General features: G+C 33.7%; 1 protein-coding gene across 2 annotated transcripts in view; it reads left to right on the top strand.

The window, feature by feature from the left end:
- The window catches only part of LOC150096627 (cyclin-D1-binding protein 1 homolog), a 251,676-nt gene that overhangs the window by 193,757 nt on the left and 37,239 nt on the right, over positions 1–20,680 (top strand). For both annotated transcript variants that reach the window (XM_090408002.1, XM_090408004.1), the window contains one exon: positions 8,821–9,135. In XM_090408002.1, coding sequence (XP_090264128.1) covers positions 8,821–9,135 — 315 coding nt within the window. The remainder of the gene's footprint in view (positions 1–8,820; positions 9,136–20,680) is intronic.

Raw genomic sequence — 20,680 nt, 5'->3', positions numbered from 1 at the left:
TACAAAGGTTATTAAACTTTTTGATGTGCTTGTTTTTTATTTTTTGGAATTCTTTCTGAGCGGAAGCTTCTGAGATGCCAAAGAGAATGGACCAAAGTTCAGGATTGAGTATACTGGAGAGCTCTGATTGTAACGAGCCAATGGTGGTGTTTGTCATAGTGAGGTTGGCGCAAGTTGCGGCAGTATGCTCTCGTAATAGTGCCAGACTTACACGTTTGTATATCTAGAGGGCTTCATTTGATTTAAATTTGATTTTAAGTCTAACACAGTTAGGAATAACTCTCGAGTCCCGACATCTTTTTAAAAAGGCCAGCCGATTTAATTGCCTCTATAAGCGTAGTTTCGATTTACCGTATTGTTTTGCTTTGCATGCTATTTCTTCACCATGAATGATCAGAATCCATGTGTTGAGGCTTAAGTGCTGTGAAGAATTCATGTTGGACATTTAATGGAATATTATCAGCACTGAGAAAGGATTAAAACAAATTTTAATGCTTCCAATATTTCGTCTCGGTCACAGAGACATCTTCAGGCATTACAAAATACTTTTTGTTACAACACAACAGTGAGTGAAACTAAAGTCCTATCTAGGTTGTGTGCCCTCTAATGTTTCACAAATTTCGGAAGTTTTATGCAACCGTATTTGTTTAAGTTTGGTTGATTCCTGAGTGCAGATGCAGATTCAAAGAACAGTCTTTCTTTTTGAATTTAGTATGGTGGAGCAACTCTCCCACCACTACCACCCCTCTCAGCAATATGGCATTATTAAAACTCTAACCAATAGAGCCCACAATGTTTGTTCCTTTCAACCGAACTCAAACAAATCCACAACACTTTCCTTTCCAATGGCTACAATGATTACAGAATTAAAAAAATAATCAAGTCGTTCCCCATTTCCCGACTATCTCTTCAGAAGGACTTCAAAAATGCCATCATCATACCTTAAATCCGTGGCACATCAGAAAAAATAGCCAGATCGTTAAAAAAGTGCAACCTCCATACAGCTTTTAAGCCCTACCATAAACTTGTTACCTTATCCGTTCCACCAAAGATCAGCTCCCTCCTCTCTCAGTGCCTGGAGTATATAGAGTACTTGTTCCTGTAAATGGTTTACTTCGGACAGGCAGATCAGCAACCATCCGATTAGAAGAACACAAGTCAAAGATCTGCAATCACAATTATGGTCGATCTGGCCTTGCAGACCATGTTTTGGATACAACCCACAGGATCTCCTGGAAAAAAAAACCACCATGCTTCATCATAGTAAATTAAAAAAAAAAAAGACTGTTCTTTGAATCTGCATCTGCATTCAGGAATCAACCTAATTTAAACAAATACAGTTGCATAAAACTTCCCAAAATTTGGGAAACATTAATTATCAGAGATCCCTCTTTACATCCTAGGCCATCTGCAAACGCACATAGAGGGCACACCACCTAGATAGGACTTTAGTTTCACTCACTGTTGTATTGTATTTGTTTGTGTTGTTACGAAAAGTATTTTGTAATCCCTGAAAATGTCTCTGTGACTGAGACGAAATATTGGAAGCATTAAAATTTGTCTTAATCCTTTTTCAGTGCTGATAATATTCCATTAAACCTCCAACATGAATAAATAGGGTAGGAATCAAATGGATGTGTAATCGTATAAAGTAAGAGATTCGTAAGAAAAGGATGATGTGGAAGAAATACATTATGCATAACGATGATGTCCGTGTATGAAAGTTATAAGCAGCAGGCTAGAATAGTCACTACTATTGTATGGAAAGTAACATCTTAGTATGAAAAGAAACTGGCTCTGTGTGTTAAAGACAACCCACAAGAATTCAATCAATATGCTGCAAGTAAAAGAAAGAATGAACATGTAAGAATAACTTCTAAATGCAGATGGCATGAGGGTTACAGATACAGACAAGGTTGTTCAGCTAATGAATCCCAATTTGTTAAAATCTATCGACCCGGTGTACACGACATTGAACTCACTGCTATCTCTTCACTGGATGAAGAAACTCAGGTGTTTGAGGATGAGGTATTAGAGCTGTTGCACAATCTGAATAAGAATTCACCAATACGGACTGATGGGATATCAGCATGTGTGCTAAAAGAGTGTTCAGCTGAACTGGCTATTCCTTTGACCAGGCTGTTTAATATGAATCTCCGAAGAAGGTTTCCGCAGGAATGGAAAGAATGTATGGTAATTCCATTACACAAGGGTGGTCCAAAGACCGATGTATTCAACTATCGACCAATTAGTATCTCAGGAGCGGTGGTGAAGATTTTGAAAAAATTGCTTAGGGCTCACATTCAAAAATGGGCTCACAGAGAATCTCTACTTTGCAACTAACAGCATCATGTTCCAACAACTTACTTGCATTCTATAATAATGTTACCATTGAACTAGACAAGGGGAATGGATACATCATGACACTTTTTGGATTTTGCTAAGGCTTTTGACAGAATACAGCATGGCAGACTTTGCATAAATTGGAGAAAATGGATTTAAGTTATAGAATATTAGCATGGATAAGAAGATAGCTGACTGACATAAAAAGTAGTATATGGGGGATGTGAGTCTGCAAGGTTTAAAGTCACAAGTGGTGTACCACAAGGATCAGTGCTTGGCACACTGTTATTCAATCTGTAGATTAATGATATTGAGAAGGATTTTGACAAGCAACATACAGCTGCTGATGATGCAAAGATAGGTAGGGCAGTCAGGAATGCTGCTGATATGCAGTACTTGCAGAATGATTTGAATAGGCTGGAACTGTGGGCATGGGAAAAATGGATGTCAGGTTCAATGTCATTAAATGTAAAGTCATTCACTTCAGTGTGATTAGATATCCAGTGTCATATTGTATTTGGGATTATGCTTGAAGAAACTGATGAGGCTTGGGATCTTGGTGTGTTAGTAGATAGGAAGTTGAAGTCCATTGACCAGGTAGCAAAGATTGCAAATACAACTCAAAAGATAATTGCATTGCTGAAACGAACATTCACATGTGAAGATAAGGATGTCATTTTGCCTCTTTACAAAGCCTTGATAAGACATCACTTGGATTATTGTGCACAGGTCTGGTCTTCTGGTTTCCATTGTGATTCTGATATACTGGAGAGAGTTCAAAGGCCAGTGTTAAAAATGATATCAGGATTGTGGAATACTGATTATGAAGACGGATTGAGAATTTGTAGACTACAGACACTAGCAAACAGGAGAAAGAGGGGTGATATGATTGAGACTTACAAACTTCTGGAAGGGTCATACAGGAGTTTTTCAATTTATGGAGGGCAGGACAAGAGGGCATCCTTGGAAGGCTAAGAATGAATGCTGCTAAGAGGGGTGTGAGGGCTAGATTTTTCTCTCATAGGGTGGTGCATGATTGGAATGGATTGCCATTGAATATTGTGAGTGCAAGCAGTGTGAATGAATTCAAGAATAAGTATGATAGCTGATGTGTGTAGTATGTGGCCTCCCTTGAGGTCTCTCTTATAATAATAATAACAATAATAATAATAATAATAACAGTTTTTCATAATGTACTTTCCTGTATCTATTTTATATGCACTTTCCACTATATTTTGTTTGACTTGGAATATGCTGAGTTGCGTTTACACATCTTTTTAAGCATGACTATCAGTAGTTCTTTATCTATAATTCAGTTCATAATTTTCATGAAAACACAAATATTATGAAAAATAATAATATTATTTAAAGAAAGAATGTCCTTCAATATCCTTTCTTTAAATATACTTAAATTATAACATATATTTCAATAGACCTTTTATAGTTCTAATATATTTTAGATATATCGAAACTAACATTTTGAAAGTAATAGAATGCTTATGAGAGTATATCCTTTGGCATCAGAGTTGCTTAGGTATTGCTACCAAAAAGATTCCTGACTTCCTTTGAAAGCTCAAATGTTTGTCAATTAGTGCACTTGATTAAGGTTTCACTGACTTGGCAGCTGTTTCAAATTAGTTCTCCTCAGAGGCCATGTAGAAGAAACCTAAGCAGGGTAATACTACAGTAATCCCATGCCTCAGACCTCCAGTGCCAAAGGTTATTCTCTTGTAAGTTCTTTGTCACTTTCAAAACCTTATAATTTCAATATATCTGGCTGAAATAGAAATGGATTTTTAATACCCTTTCTTTAAATAGTATTACTTGGCTAGTTGAAGTTTTTGGTTCTTTTGTCAGTGGCTAAATTATAATGTTAATTGTTAATTATAATGTTATAAAATCCGTATGACATAATATCGACTTTGTACTTGGTATATATTGACTTTTTAGGTGTATTTTTCATAATATTCATAAATGCCTATTAACTTCATTTCATACACACTGTTTAATGGACTGGAACAATAGAGTGAAGGAACAGGTTCACTTAATTTTGAACATGCAGGGGTGAAAGAATTTCACTTAATGCATGTGGTTTTCATCTAACAAAACAGACAAACTGATTAGAACATATGCAGTAAGACATAATGCCCTGGATTCATAGCTCTAATTCATAGGTTCCCAAAGTGGGTGGTACCGCCCCCTAGTGGGCATTGAAGCCTTCTAGTGGGGGGGGGGGGGGGGCTATAGTGGGATCAGAAGCATTTGGGGGTGCGTTCAGGCGGACTAGGAGTCGGTGGCTCTTTATAGAAGAAATTAATAATATATATTTAAAAATTAATTATTTTCGTGATTTTGCGATTAGATTATCATTTAAAATTTAAATATTGCATTTTAATTCATCTTATGCCTGTCTTACACGATCAATTTTCTATTTTAATTATTTAATCATTTGAAAATTGACCATGGCAGATAGAAATAGATGTAAATTTTCTATGTCAATGAGAAAATAGAGCATGTATATATGTGTGTATAATAGGTTATGTTTACAGTAGCAAATATATTTATTATATTTCATTTCAAAATATATATAAAATATATAAACCCACTTTTCTAATTGATTTGTACAAAAATAAACCCAATTTTATATAATTTAATATTACGAGTAAAAATAATAATGGCAAGAAAGAAATAAAATTGTAAATTTTAGTTAGCCTAGTTAGTACTAACTTATATTGCTAACTAGAGGGAAAAAACGAAGCAAATATTATTCGAAACTCATTATACTGTTTTCTGTGGTTATGTTTTGTAGGTTTGTTGTTTATATCTTGTGTAATTATTTTATTTATTAATTATTATTTATAATTATTCGGACAATGTCGTGGTCGGACGAACAAAATGCGCTTGTGTGCAAAATAAAAAATTGAATGTGTCATACAGGATATTTTAACTTCTATTTTTTATATACTTAAAAAATTTATTCATTTTTTGCTATTGTAAAAATGGATCGTGCCATACAGGCTTTAGTCTATCCACTCAGCAGACAAGTCTTAACTAGTAGTATGTCAGTCAACTATTACGTAGGTAATTCACTCAATTCAGCATGTTTTGACAGGAATATGGGTGCTTGCAGTGACATGTTCAAAGCATGGTACGATGGTATCGCAAACAAGTGAATGCATGCAAGTCGATTCGGACTAGATTTCAAATCTATAAATACCAGTGGTTTAGGAATAAGTTTCATTATTTTTTGTGTGCTTTGCCAACAGTCATCAGTCGAAAGTGTGATAGATAAGTGGAGTCATACAAAGTGTAAATTAAATCTTTTATTTTGTGAATATTTTTGCAAATTTTATTACTTCATTATGTCTGAATATAAGAAGAAATGTCGACAGTACAGTATTGAGTATTTGAAATATGGTTTTATTCAGTCTCCTACGAACCAATTATTACCCATGTGTTTGATTTGCCAAAAAGTTTTCAAATGAAGCAATGAAGCCTTCTAGGCTACAAGAGCATTTGACTAAAATGCATGCTGACAAAAAGGATAAAGATTTGTCCTATTTTCAAGTACTAGAAGAAATATATTTTAAACGTCTAACTATATCAAAACTTTTTACATCGTCCACTAAACAAGATAATGATGGATTACAAGCTTCTTATAATATTTCATTATTAATCGCAAAAGCAGGAAAACCACACACAATTGGTGAGAAATTAATCTTGCCAGCAGTAAAAGAAGTAATAAACACTGTGCTTCATAAGCCAGTGTCAGATATCATCAGGAAAATTCCTTTGAGCAATAATTCAGTGCAAAGAAGAATCGATGAAATGGCTGAAGACATTGAAAAATCATTGTGCAATTATTTGAAGACATGCCAATTTTCCATTCAACTCAATGAATCAACTCTCCCAAATAATGAACCACTACTCTTATCATACGTATGATTCATAAAAGAAGAAAAAGTTTGTCAAGAATTATTATTTGCTAAAAACTTGGAAGCGGATACAAAGGGAGAATCTATGTTTAATATCATGAATAAGTTTTTTCAAGAGAAAGACATTCCTATTCATAATATTTTGTCTGCTGCTACTGATGGTGCTCCAGCAATGACAGGGCGCCACAAGCGGTTCATAGCGCATTTGAAACAAGCAGTACCAAATGTACTTGCTATACATTGTGTTCATCATCATCAACATTTGGTTGCGAAAAATTTAAGTGAACGTCTGCACACGTCGCTCCATTACGTTATTAGAATAGTCAACAAGATTAGAAGCAATTCATTGAGTGACAGATTGTTTAGCCAACTTTGAAATGAAAATGAATGATGAAGATTTCAATCGTTTGCTGCTTCACACAGACGTTCGCTGGCTTTCAAAAGGTATTTGTTTGTCTGAATTGATTTTACAATTTGTTTGATTCAGTACTAGTTCCTAGAAATCAGAGACGACGGATTGCAGGCCAACCTGATTACATCCAAAAATGACATCGCTTATTTGACAGACCTCTATAAAATATTTAATGAAATCAATCTACAACTACAAGGTGATGAATTGAATTTAATTAAAACAAAAAAACGTTATTGTCGCTATATCCAACACTTTTGTAGGGAAACTTCTTCTATTCAAGCAGAATATGGGCCGAGGGGAATATAGCCACTTTTCAAATTTATCAGCAGTGTCTCTCAAAAAGGAAGATTTACTTACATACTGCCAACACTTGGAGGTTCTCCATGCTGATTTCAATGAGTGATCAAGGATATTCTAAACATGAATATACCAAATTGGGTTCTAGATCCTTTCTCACATGTAAGCACAGCAGGATCATCAAATTTAGAAGTGGAACTCATAGAACTCACAACAAATGAAGAACTAAAAATAAAATTCAAAACTGGATACCAAGAGTTCTGGCTTCAAAAATCAATACCGACACTGTACCCTGGATTTTGGGAAATAGTACAGCAATTTTTAATTGCATTTCCATCTTCTTATTTGGCTGAGTGTAGGTTTAGTGCTGTAGTGAATTTACTATTTAAGAAAAGGAACCGATTGCATATAACTGAGCGTGGCGATTTGTGACTGTTTTTATTGAAAGTTGAACCCGATATTAACAAACTTTTAAAAATGCACCAGGCTCATCCTTCACATTAATTTGTTGTTTTTTCTTTGTATTTTTATTTTGTAAGTTCAAAATAAACCATCTAATATATTTGATGGTGTTTTAATTATTACAATAAGATTCTTACTAATGTAATGCAATCTCTTAATATGTATTTCGAATTTTCATATTTAAACCATTGTATGAAACTTCACATTAATTTGTTATTTTTGCTTTGTATTTTTACTTTATAAGTTAGAAATAAACAATTTTGGAATATATTTAATGGTGTTTTAATTATTACAATAAGATTCTTACTAATGCAATGCAATCTCTTAATTGTATTCCACATTTTCTTATTTAAACCATTGTATGAAGCTGTGCATAATGTTATTCGAGCATACATTTTACAATCTTTACATATGGGCTACGTTTCACCAAAATCGGTATAGCAATAACTGTGTTCAAGATGAAGCACATATTGGCCACTTCTTTTTAAAAATTTAATGGCATAAGCAGTAATGTATCATTAGTTGCTATTTACGTCAAAAATATCAAACAGCTCGAACGCGGAAAACTGTTATAATGGGGGGCGTTACAAAATTTATGTCTTGCAAAGTGGACGGTGGCCCGAAAAAGTTTGGGAACCTATGCTCTAATTACTTCAGTTGTAATACCATACAACCCAACTAAATTCTAATTTTATTAAGAGTAATTTGATTTCAGTGAATTCAAATGCAAATGAATCCATTATCATTTCATTTTCTCTTTCAAACAGAATGTTATTTAGTGGCAAAATGATCGTATTAATGCAGAGTAATAATTCTGCTCTGCCAAGTAATTCATGATTAGGACTTTATTAAAAAATTGCCAAATCATCACTATTATCAAAATTTGTAAAAGTGATCTGAAATTTAACAAATTTACATATTAAAAATGACTGAAAATAATATGCATCCTAGTCTGAGGTAAATGTTAACTTTCTTAGTGTGCTGCCCTTTTTTGCTGTAGACACCTGTGAAGGAATAAAATCCTCTTGTATAAAGACACCTGTGAGACTTCAGAATTTCTATACAATGCTTATACCACACAATCAAACAAATAGCTTTTCTAACAAGAACAACAGAAAATAATTAATAGTCTCTATGTACAGTCCACTCAAGGGAAGAAGCTACAGAACTCCCATACTTTATATTAAGGTCATTTCTGAACATGTAGCAAAGATTATGTGGAAATACTTACCTTGAAGTCCATCAACCAAGCTCGCTATCTCTTACTCTTAGCTGCTCCAAAAAACATGCTTTCATCGATGCTGCTGCTTGGTGTTTATTAAGTTCCATGTGATTTTACATGTAATTTTATAAGTTTACTGTATTTTGCAGAGTATTGAAAATCAACAGGCAAATTTACAGCCAGAAGATCTTTCTGTGCAGAATGGCTTTAATCTTCCACCTCGAGAAGTATGGACAGATGCAGATCGACAATTGCTTCCATCCTGCGTTGGTCTTATTAAAACAGCTAAGGCATGCTTAAGGAAATCATGCAGTGCACTTTCTTCTGCAGGAAGTTCCAGTTCACCTCAGCATATTGTTCAACTTGATGAATTTGCAGATCTCTGCAGTTCAACTAGTGCTTTAGTAGATGATTTTGTTTTATCAATATATCCACCCATGATTCAGACAACAGTTCGGCAACAGGTAATTGATTTTCATTATTAAATTTATAATGAAAATTGCAAATATGAATTTATGATTAACAAGAATGTCTCTTGTGTTACTGCTCCAAATATATTATTATAATGTTATTCATTGTAAGGAAATTTTCTTGTAAATTAACATAAAGCATTCCATTCTACATGGAATGTAAATAAGATACTTTACATTGAATTTTATGATTTTATTATTTTGACTCTTTACTTTTAAACTGCTGAAATAAAGCTCTGTTCTCTTTTCGTTAAAAAGTTGTATAAAAAAAAATAATTCAGATTTACTGAAAGCTAAGGTAATTTTTGGAAACCAAGGTTAGAGCTTAATGGAATAAATATGAATGATAAACATGAACAAAAATAAAATAATGAGAATAATAAAATAAAATGAAAGCATCACAATGTGGAATATTTCCCATTCTGTGTACTTGGTGAGTGTAGTTTACTTGTTGGTGTTTATCAAACTTAGTTAGGCAACAGATGAATAGATAAACTTTAAAAAACTAAATAAATAAATAAAAATAAAAGTCTTCCTTTTTAAATTTCGAAACTTGAAAAATTAGAAATTTCAAAAGATCAATTCTTCTTTAATAAGAAAGTGTTTTGACTGAATTATATTTCATAAAATAGTTTTTACATGATTTGTTTATATTTTGTTCAAGTGTACAGAATTTAGATAATTATCCTGAAGAAGAAGAAAAAATTATACTAAATATTTCACATTCTTTGCTACTTTTATTTTTTTTTTAATTACTGAAACAAAAAGAGACAGACACATACACACAGAGAAAGGGGGGGGGACGTCCTACTTTATATCTACCAAGCAAGCCTTGAAATGATAATGTATCCATGTGAAATAACACTAATTTTGTAGGAACTTCATTATTAGTAGTATAAATCCTCACCTAAGCAGTCCAAGGACTCAAGTGAAGGCCAGTTTAGTCACTCATACTTAAATACCTATCATACCTCTCTTTAAATATACTCACTGAAGATGTACTGAAACATTTAATGCACTAACCACATCTAACACCATTTCATGCACTTATCACTTGCCAGGAAAAGATTCGGGATGGCACATGCTTTGTGCTACTCCCTCTTAGCCAGTTTTCAGGGATGATCCCAAGTTCTACCTATACTAGCCAGCCATAAACTGTAGTATTTCACTTTATATATCTATATCATAAGCATAATAAATTTAGTTTAATCCTTTATCCAAGTGTAAGCAAACAAAGTTTGCACCTGAAGTATCTTCAGGACTGAGGCAACTCGTGGTAAAGGTGGACCAAGCTCTCATCACTCCTTGTCTCAGTATCTCCCACAGTGCAAAGCACATCTCCTTGCAGACATATATAATGCTATGCATTAAGGGAAGGGCCTGCTTTGCATTATGGGAGATACTGAGACAAGGAGTGATGGGAGCTTGGTCCACCTTTACCATGAGTTGCCTCAGTCCTGAAGATACTTCGGGTGCAAACTTTGTTTGCTTACACTTGGATAAAGGATTAAACTAAATTTATTATAGTTTAACCAAATGGGGAAAAAACTTCCAATATCGTAAGTATCCCTTACTAACTTGTATGTTTCTGTCATATTTGCTCTCATTTATCTGTTCTTCAAATTTTGAAGACTACATTCCCTCAGTTTCTCTCTTCATATGTGCAGTTCCATAGAAGACAGGTTGTTATCTTTGTCACTTACCTCCAGATCTTTTTTCAGCTGTCTTCCCATCTCCTTGGAACTCAGGTAACTATATCAGTACTCGGTCTAGATATGGTCTTCATCAAAGCCTTGTAAAATGGGAAGGTAACTGCCGTTTTCGTATAAGTTAGTGTCTCTTCAACAGTGCAGTTATCTGGTGCAGTGACTTTGCCATAGCAATGTGGTCCCTAAACTTCAACTCACTGTCTACTATAAACCCCCATGTCTCTAGCTTGATTTACTGCTTACAAAACTCATTGACTAAAACATTAGTCTGTTGAAGTCTGAAGAAATTTTGTATCAGATATGTTCCTTATCACTCATGTCCCAACTTTATATCATCAGCAAATAACTGGATATCTACTCCATCCCCTTTATTATTATTATGTAAGTTAAATGACTAGTACATAACCTTGTTGCATCGCTACTCATTTTCATTCTCTTAGACTTAGCATCTCTCTCTCTCTCTCTACATCACTTTGTCATATGCTTATTTTGCTTAGCTCTCCCTTTAATTTGGTATGAGAAACTTGCAAGTGGAATCCCATCAGATGCCTTGGCAAGATCCAGAAATATCGTGGTATATCCATTCCTTTATCTAATACTGCTGTCACTTTGTTTTAGAGCATGAACAGATTTCTAAAGCAATACCTACCTTTAACAAACCCATACTCTCTTCTTTGTATAAGATAAAATCCCATTGCTGTCCCCCACCTCTGAATCATAATCAGCTGCTCCAAAACCTCGATGACTTCACCAGAGATATCAACTGGCATATAATTTGCTATGACAGTCTTAGCTCTTGTATATTGGAAATATTTTTCTCCCCTTCTACTGATGCATATATTCAAATTGAGCAACCAAGTTAGAGATGTTAACTCTCTTGCACATTTCTTTGGTATCCATGCAGAATGCAGATATCTCATCCAATCTGATTGTTGCTTTCAAATGAACTCTTTTAATTACTTTAATACCTCTACCTCTTCAACTTTTTTTTTTCTTTTCATCCACTTTCCCTTCAGCATCCAGTGAGCTAAATAGGTCTTCCTAAAATACTGTAATACATAATGTATATACCATAATGAAGTGAAATCTTAACTCATGTTCTAGTAGAACTGTCACATTTTTGACATCTACATTCACCAAAGATATTCTTTAATGATCATGCTTTCTTTGATGCCTTTCTAATTCCTTTTTGTAATCAGATTTGGCAATCACTTTTCTGGTCTGCTTTTTGTACTGCTCACGAGCCTCATCAGGACTCTTTTCCTGCTATCAGTCACAACCTTCATTTTTCTTTTATACAACTCTTGCTTTAAAGCATTATTCATCCATCATCATCATCTAATTCCTGACATTTACCCTCAAGGGGTGTATAGGATATGATAGTACTACATGAAAAATTTACATCATTACTAACTTCCTACCTACAATTTTCTGCCAAATCAATCTGTTACCTGTCAAAGCTACAACATTGTCAGATCTTATATTTATACGTCTATCTTCTAAGGCACTTTTTACCGTATCAATCCACCTATATCTTGGTCTTCCTCTGGGTCTTTTACATGCCAACATGGCAGAGAACACTTGTTTGGCTAATCTTTCCTTGTCCATTCTGTTTAAGTAACCATACCACCTGAGATTAGCTCTGCTAACACATTCCTGGATGCTGACGATGTCAAGTTCTTTCCTAATATCCTTGTTTTTAATATGATATTGCCATTGATGCCATCTGTTCACACCTCTAATCATTCTCAGGACTCTCATATCTGCGGTCTCTAGTCTTTGGTCAAGTGTTTTACTTCTGACCCAGCTCTCAGATCCATAAGTTAAAACTGGTTTGAACACTCTCTTGTATACAGCTAATTTAGTGTTCCGACTAATTTCTCTCTTATTCCATATGAATTTATTCAATTGACTTCCTACCACACCAGCTTTGTTGATTCTGTTATCTATTTCCATATTTAATTTACCATCTTCACTAAAAATCGTGCCTAAGTAGAGGAAATGTTTTACTTGTTCTATAGGTTCTCCATTCACAATGCAACTGATATTTTCAATGCTTCTGCCTATTTTCATTATCTTTGTCTTGTTATTGCTGACCTTCATACCATATTTATCACAACAGTTATTCAATTTAGTCAGGGAATCTTGCAGGCTTGTAGCAGATTTATTTAGAAGTATAACATCATCTGCATAAAGCAAGGAGTTGACATTAACATATCCAATTTGATATCATGTTTAATACCACTTTCTTTCATAATGTAATCCATATAGATAATGAATAACAGAGGTGATAATGTTCATCCTTGTCTGACACCAGATTTAACATTAAACCATCTTCCTGTACTTCCTTCAATTCTAACTGCTGACTTACAACTCAAATAAAGAATAAGTATTGCTTGATATAATGATCCACTGACACCATACAGCTGCAGCGTTTTGAATAGCTTCTCTCTTGGCACCTTTTCATATGCTTTTTCCAGATCTACAAAATTTAACTCTCTAATATATTCTCCCAATGCCAGGGACACAGACAGATATTGCTTCTTTCAGACATCCTTTGATTACTTCTTATGCCCAGGTGCTGCATCAAGCTGCCTTCTCAGTTTAGTATAATCGCTTGCCTTATTAGTTCCATATGTGCACCTTAGTCAGAGTTACCCTGAAATTTTCATAGTAGAGGAACCACTCTTCTACATGAGAAAATGTATGGTAAAGGAATCAACAGTGCATGGGAATTAGCAAAAGATGCTTAAAGGAAGTTATAGCTGACTTCATCCTCAGAGCTAGAAAAATTAATCACGCGGGGATTTAATGCCACATTAAAAACAAGAGTAGTTTAAAAAAGGAAATTGTATCTTCAGTGTTGTGAAAATTGTGATGTGAGTATTGTGATGATGAGATTGTGGAGCATCATAAAGAGCAAGCCAGGAAAGTTGTCAGCTATGGTGAGAAAGCCAGAGTCAGATCATGAAAGAATTTATCTGAACAGACAAAAGAAATTGGAGAATTGTATCACTGTGCAGCACACACAAAAAGAAGAATGATTGTGGAAATAACCGTAGTGAATGTGGCTGCTAGAAAAATGGCAGATGTACAAGAAATAGCTAAGTTGTTTATTTTAGCAAGGTATATATTTTGAGTAGGCCTATTAGCTCTCTGGATGTCAGGAAGGAATTGGAAGAAAGAATATATATATATATATATATATAGAATATATAGGGAAGAAAATATATATATATAGGGAAGAAAGAATATATATATATATTGGTTATTTAACTCCTAATCTCAAGTATGCAAACAATTAAGTTTGCGCCTGAAACATAGTTCAAGTCTAAAGATGGTACAACACTAGGGCAAATCATTGTAAAGGTGGGTAAAGCTCTGATCACTATTCTTAGTATTTTCCCATAATGTAAAGCACATCTCACTAAAAGATGTATACTGCAATTTTTAATAAGAGATTCTTATTAAAAATAAAAACACCTTGCAGCAACTTCTATAGATAAAGTTGATAAGGCTCTGTATTACTAAAACCTTGGTATTTAGGGTCTAGCTACTCACTGAGGAGACCTCAAAAAAGGTTGAAACCGGTCTGGGTAGTGACCCCACCCATAATGTATTGCAGTATACATCTTTTAGTGAGATGTGCTTTACATTATGGGAAAATACTAAGAATAGTGATCAGAGCTTTACCCACCTTTACAATGAGTTGCCCTGGTGTTGTACCATCTTTATACTTGAACTATGTTTCAGGTGCAAACTTAATTGTTTGCATACTTGGGATTAGGAGTTAAATAACCAAGCTTATAAAATTACTTGGTAACCCTAATATACAGTATCCCCAAGTTAAAAAATTAATTACACACACACACACACACACGCACACACACACACACACACACACACACATATATATATATATATATATATATATATATATATATATATATATATATATATTATATAGTTAATAATGGCTAACATAGGTAAAGAATAATAGAATTTATTAGTTAATATATATTTCTTCCTTGTTACAAGTATATCATCAGGGAGAGAAAAGAAGATTAATTGATTTCATAAATTAACATGATAACACAAAGAAAAGAGTGAATAATATGTTTAATAGCCATATATTTCATTCTGAAAATTACAGGTTATCATCAGTGGCATAACTCATTTGAATACAAAGTAGAACATGAACAATGGATTATTTAAAACAGTAAGAACCACATGATGTTATACATATAACAGTGCAAATGAATAACTGAGGAAACTTTGTATTATTATTTATATATTACTACAACAACAACAGTTTGTTGACAGCATTCAAAACAGACAAGTCATGTAGCATGTGTTTACTTACTCATGTCTTGGTCTCACCTGAATAACCAGGTGAATACACTATTAGAGTTCAAGGAAAACATTGGCTAGTTATTGTAATTCAAAATGCAAGCTTATCATTACATAGCTGATTTATTATTTAAAAAAATGTGAACAATTAATTGTGATTACTTCCCAGACTTTGAGATAGGCATGCAAATTATAATCAAATTTAAATTGATTTCAGTGCAGAATCTTGGTTTGATTTCAAAGTACTATGTGTCCAGCATCAGTGGCATGTTAAGTGAGGCCAAACTTATCAGATTCTGTTAATTCGATGCAGTACTGATGTCAGATTCTGATCTCAGTAGAATGACCAATCTATCAAAAATAACAAAATGAACATGAACAGAGTCCTTCAATGGCATATTATGCAAGGTTTTTGACTTATCATTTCCTGTAATTTGATGCAATTCTCATATTATAATCTCAGTAGAATGGCCCATCATCAAGAATAACAAAGTCAACATAAACAGGGTCAGGGTAAGCAGACAAGAAAAAGGGTGGTACGTTTTTCTATGGTGAATGGTAGAAAAGAAGCAAGTGTCTGAGATGGTTGACGATGTATTGATTCGATTTGTGAAGAACCCATGTTATATGTTTTGATGTTTCTTTAAGGTAAGATATGGAAACTCTTTTTACATCTGATTGTGGTCTGGTTGAGGGGATGATATTTATCAATAGTTATCTGGATGGTGGCTTGGTTATATCCATTAGTAGTCATTGTGATTTTTATTTTATTTAATTCTTCCAACAGAAGGGATGGAGTGGAGTAAACCCACTGTACAGAGTTTTGAGTGCTGGATACCTGTGATGGTTGAATGTATATGCCAGCAAATAAAGGTTTTCAGTAAACAGAAAATTGAAGACTGTCTCTGATTAGATTTACATTCACTGCTGAACTTGATACTAAGGTTTATTTTATTCAGAAGTTGCAGCAATTCTTTCTCCCAGTGTGACTGCAAAGATATCTGTGAAGTAAAGTGAAATACAAGGTTGAGGGAAAATGGTACTGAAGACTTGACATTCTAGCTGTTCTGTAAAATTGTCAGCCAAAGCTGGCGAGAAAGTACTGCCCATGGCTAGCATTTGGTGAATTTAAATAAATTAACAATAATATCCTTGCAGAAATAGGCCTATAAGAATCAGATTTTCTTGGAGTGTTATGTTGCTGAGTAGGAAAATAACATCAAAAGAAATCATTGTTTCATTGTCCAGCAAACATAAATCTTTATTATCTTTGAAGTCAGTACTGTTGTTAATATAAGAACTAGTGTGACCAGTAAGGTTTTGAAGAACATTAAAAAGATGTTTAGCAAGATGGTACATGGGGTAGGGGAGGTCTGTGTATCTCAAGAATGTACCTGGTCCAATAATATTTTTAATTTGTTTGGATCTGTGTCAGGTCTTTGCGGGTTACACTACACTACAGGTTGATCGATCTCTTAATAAAATATTGAGCTTCACTGTTCTGTTGACTATTTTCTAGTATTCATTAGAACAGTGGCATTACTTTTGTCCCAATCAATGACACAATCCTTCTTTTACAGGACAAATTCCCTCCCGATATCATGCCACTCTTTGCACATGTATTACGTTCTGGTTATTTTGTGTGGCAAAATGCTTTCCACCTACAAAAATAAGGTACAGCCATGGGCTCGCCATTATCCCCCCCCCCATTGTTAACTTTTATATGGAATATTTTGAACAACATTCTCTAGATTCCTCTCCTTTAAAACCCAAAGTCTGGCTTAGATACGTTGACGATGTTTTTGCTATCTGGCCCCATGGCCACCAGACATTAGACACTTTCCTCAGCCACCTAAACAAACAATATAAACGCATACAGTTCACAATTGAGATTGAAAAGCAGGACACACTTTCGTTTCTAGATATACTTGTCATATGTCTTCTTTCTGGCAGTCTTTCCTTCACTGTTTACCTGAAACTGACACATACTGGCCAATATATACACATAAACTCCTACCATCACCCAACACAAAAACTAGGTGTCATTAATACTCTAAAAAACAGGGCTTTGAAGATTTGCTCCAACGAACAAGTGCTTAAAGATGAATTTAAAGTTATCAGCAATACTTTCCTTAAAAATGGTTACAGCCAAAATACTATCAACAAAATTCTCTGCAAGATCTCTTTAAAAAAACAAAGATAAACTAGACTACAATAAAACTATTACCATTCCCTACATTAAAGGGACATCAGATAAAATAAACAGAATACTACAGAAATACAACCTTAAATCCTTTAAACCTCCTGCAAAATTAAAGAGCTTACTCAACTCACTAAAACTCACTCCCTCTGCAGGCCTACCCTGGAGTATACTGTATTTGTTGCACCTGTAATCTACCCTATATAAGGGAAACAGGAAACACAATTCCTGTCAGACAAAAGGAACATAAATTACACATTAAATATAATAACTATGGTGAAGCTGGCCTTTTTGGTCATGTCCTGAACACTTTACATAGAATTGACTGGAAAAGCACCAGTTGTTTACATCACACCAAAACTTGGTATGAACGTAAATTGAAGAAAACCTTTGAGATTCTTATCAACCACCCTAATCTTAACAGTAATGATGATCTAAAAATCCCAAGCATATGGAAGGCACATATTCTACCCACTTAACTTTTCTCCCTAAAAGTTAACTATAAATAGGACCATAAGTGATCCAGAATCTTAAATCTGATATAACAATTGTCATGTTAAATCATTACATCATTGTTACTGTAAGAAAACTATCTAAATGAAAGAATGTTTCTCTGATGTTACCTTAAATAGAATATAACTTTTTGCATGCGAAGGTTTCTGTGGTTTATCAGTTTAAGAAAGATTCCGGTAATTGGACCATATGTTTATTACTATAAATAACAATAAAAAAAACACAACCCGACAAGTTTCGTAAGTCGTATGACTTACATCTTCAGGGATCAAAGGTAACTAAAAGTTAAAACACACGAAATGAGAAATTACTCAAAATAGTTCATTCTATGCAGTTGTCTAACTGTTCATTAAATTGAATATCCGAATGTAGATTCAGTGCAATGCTAAGTTTGAACAATGCTGGATGCTGTCACATTGTGGGGTTCACGTTCACATTGCCCGAGGTCTGACTTGGGTATATTTTTTATCAATACTGAGCAAACTTGGTGTAGAATTAGGTCCTGGTTTTTGTTGCATTGCATTGGAATTCTAAGCATGTTTGTAGCTTCTTTAAATTTTATTATGAAACAATTTTTTTCAATGTAAGACATGTTTCTTTTTTTGCCAGAGTACATTATGGCTGGTGGAAGTTGTGTGGTATGCTAAGCCTGATTTGTGTTCTCTTCTTTTTTGCACGTCTTTTTGGTGTTCGTTCATGTTAATTTCCTGATCTTCCCGTCTGGCTTACATAGCAGATGCCACAGGAACAATGAATATTATATACACCTGGTTTTTTTCATCTCCATTTCATCTTACATTCTTGATGTATGGAAGCGTGATTGCATTCTTGAAATCTTGCTTTTGTGAGATGATTGTAGGAGGTGTGTTCAGGATTTTTTTGATAGTCTTCGATATTTTTGATAGTGTGCCCTCGAACGTCTTTCACAAACTCTTCAGCCTCGATTGTTGCATCATAACCGTGGTATTTCTGCAACTTTGACCTTTCGTTGGCAGTGTGTTAACCTTCTTGCATGCACAGTTTGAATTCTAACAGTTAAGTTTTCACATATATTCAAATTACATTATTTCTATTACATCGTTTTAGATTGCTTAAAATCTCAGATTTAATACTTCTTGTCTTATCTTATTCTTTCCACGTCAACATAATATTGTTTTCTTGATAAATTTAAGTTTGACTGCTAAAAGGGGCAAGTATGTTCATCCAGTTAAGTACATCCTGTTAGCTCCTGTATGGGTGACTCTTTTGTGAATAAAGTTTCCCATTCGCGATCTAACAATGGGATATTATACATTGATAACAGAATAATGTTCATGTATAACAAGAACCATACATAAAATGAAGGCAATTACAGAAACAGAACAAAGAAAATTGTTGGAAGAAACAAAAGAAATAGTTGGAAACAGAACGAAGGAATCCGAGAGAAATAACAATGGAAATGGCCAGAAACATAATAACAAACAAAATGGTGGGATATCATACAATGATGACAGAACACATAGGACTGGCAGAATAATATACCTAAAGCATACAAAATGACATGAAAATCACAAATGCAAACTGTAATCAGAGATAAGAAAGACAAGACTAAAATAAAATGAAACTATAAAAATGAAACTCCACAGTTAACATTTAAATTTCAAACTGTCATCACCTTAGCTTAATCTCACTTACCTGATATCCTCATAACAAACTGAATATATACGGTCTGTCCCATTAAAATCAAAAATAACTTTAAAGCTACAACAAGTCATTAAACTTTCTAATTGGTTACCTCCAATTACAAAAAGAAAAGGAACACAAGTGGTGAACATTAATAAGCTTAAGGGGAAGGAAAAAGTGACTGGCACATGGGTTGTGTGAATAAGTCAGCTTCCATTATGGGAGATGAACAACTGAAATTAGTTGAAGCTTTTCTCTTAGAACTATAAATTAAATATGGCACAATGTGCAGTATTTCTTTCATTCAAAGTTTAATTAAAAGTTACAAAGTTAATGTGGATAAGAGCTAATTTTGTGTTTGAAAGATTCTTTATCCATAAGGTAAAAAAAAAAAAAAAAAACTATTCTGATTTATAATTTTTGATTTAATGGTACAATCTGTACATGCTTAGTTCCTTATGAATATAAAAGGAAAAGACATTAAGCTAATGTAACATTTTGAAATTTAAACATTAATTCTGCACTTTCACTTTTATAATTTCATACTTTTTTTTCTTAATGTCTCTCATTATTGTTTGCACTTGTACTTTTTTCATGCATTTTTTATGTTGGCTCCTGCTGCTTTGTGCTCTTTTGTCATTTTATGATTTCCTACCATTTCCTTCATCTACCAATTGTAACATTATTCAGTAGGAAATTCAGTTTGCCATTGTACAGGTTTTGAGATTTTAGCATTTGTAATAGTAGGTTTAAAATAGTGGTGGTTCTATGGGACTTAGGCTAAGACATTGCTAAACTGTAATGGTGAATTTAAGCTTATGTAACATTTTGAAATTTAAACATTAATTCTGCACTTTGCTACCTTTATTATCAATGAGAGAACTTTTTTTTAAATTTTTAATTAGTCTCCAGAATATCTTCCATACAGTATGCAAATCAATTAATGGAGTACTCATAACTGAATTAAAAAAAATTCAGACTAGTTCTGTTTAACCACCAGAGATGTGATAGCTCAAACATTGGTTGTGATTTGTTTGTGTATGTAGGCTATTTAAGAATATTAATAATTCACTTACTTTCTGTGTTTAGTAAAGTTTTGGCTTGA

This window comes from Typopeltis vanoorti, chromosome 18 (genome assembly GCF_054136105.1).
Source record: "Typopeltis vanoorti isolate ZY-2024b chromosome 18, IOZ_Tvanoo_1.0, whole genome shotgun sequence".
Taxonomy (NCBI): domain Eukaryota; kingdom Metazoa; phylum Arthropoda; class Arachnida; order Uropygi; family Thelyphonidae; genus Typopeltis; species Typopeltis vanoorti.
The sequence above is the reverse complement of the archived record's forward strand: the minus strand, read 5'-3'. Positions and strand labels throughout refer to the sequence as shown.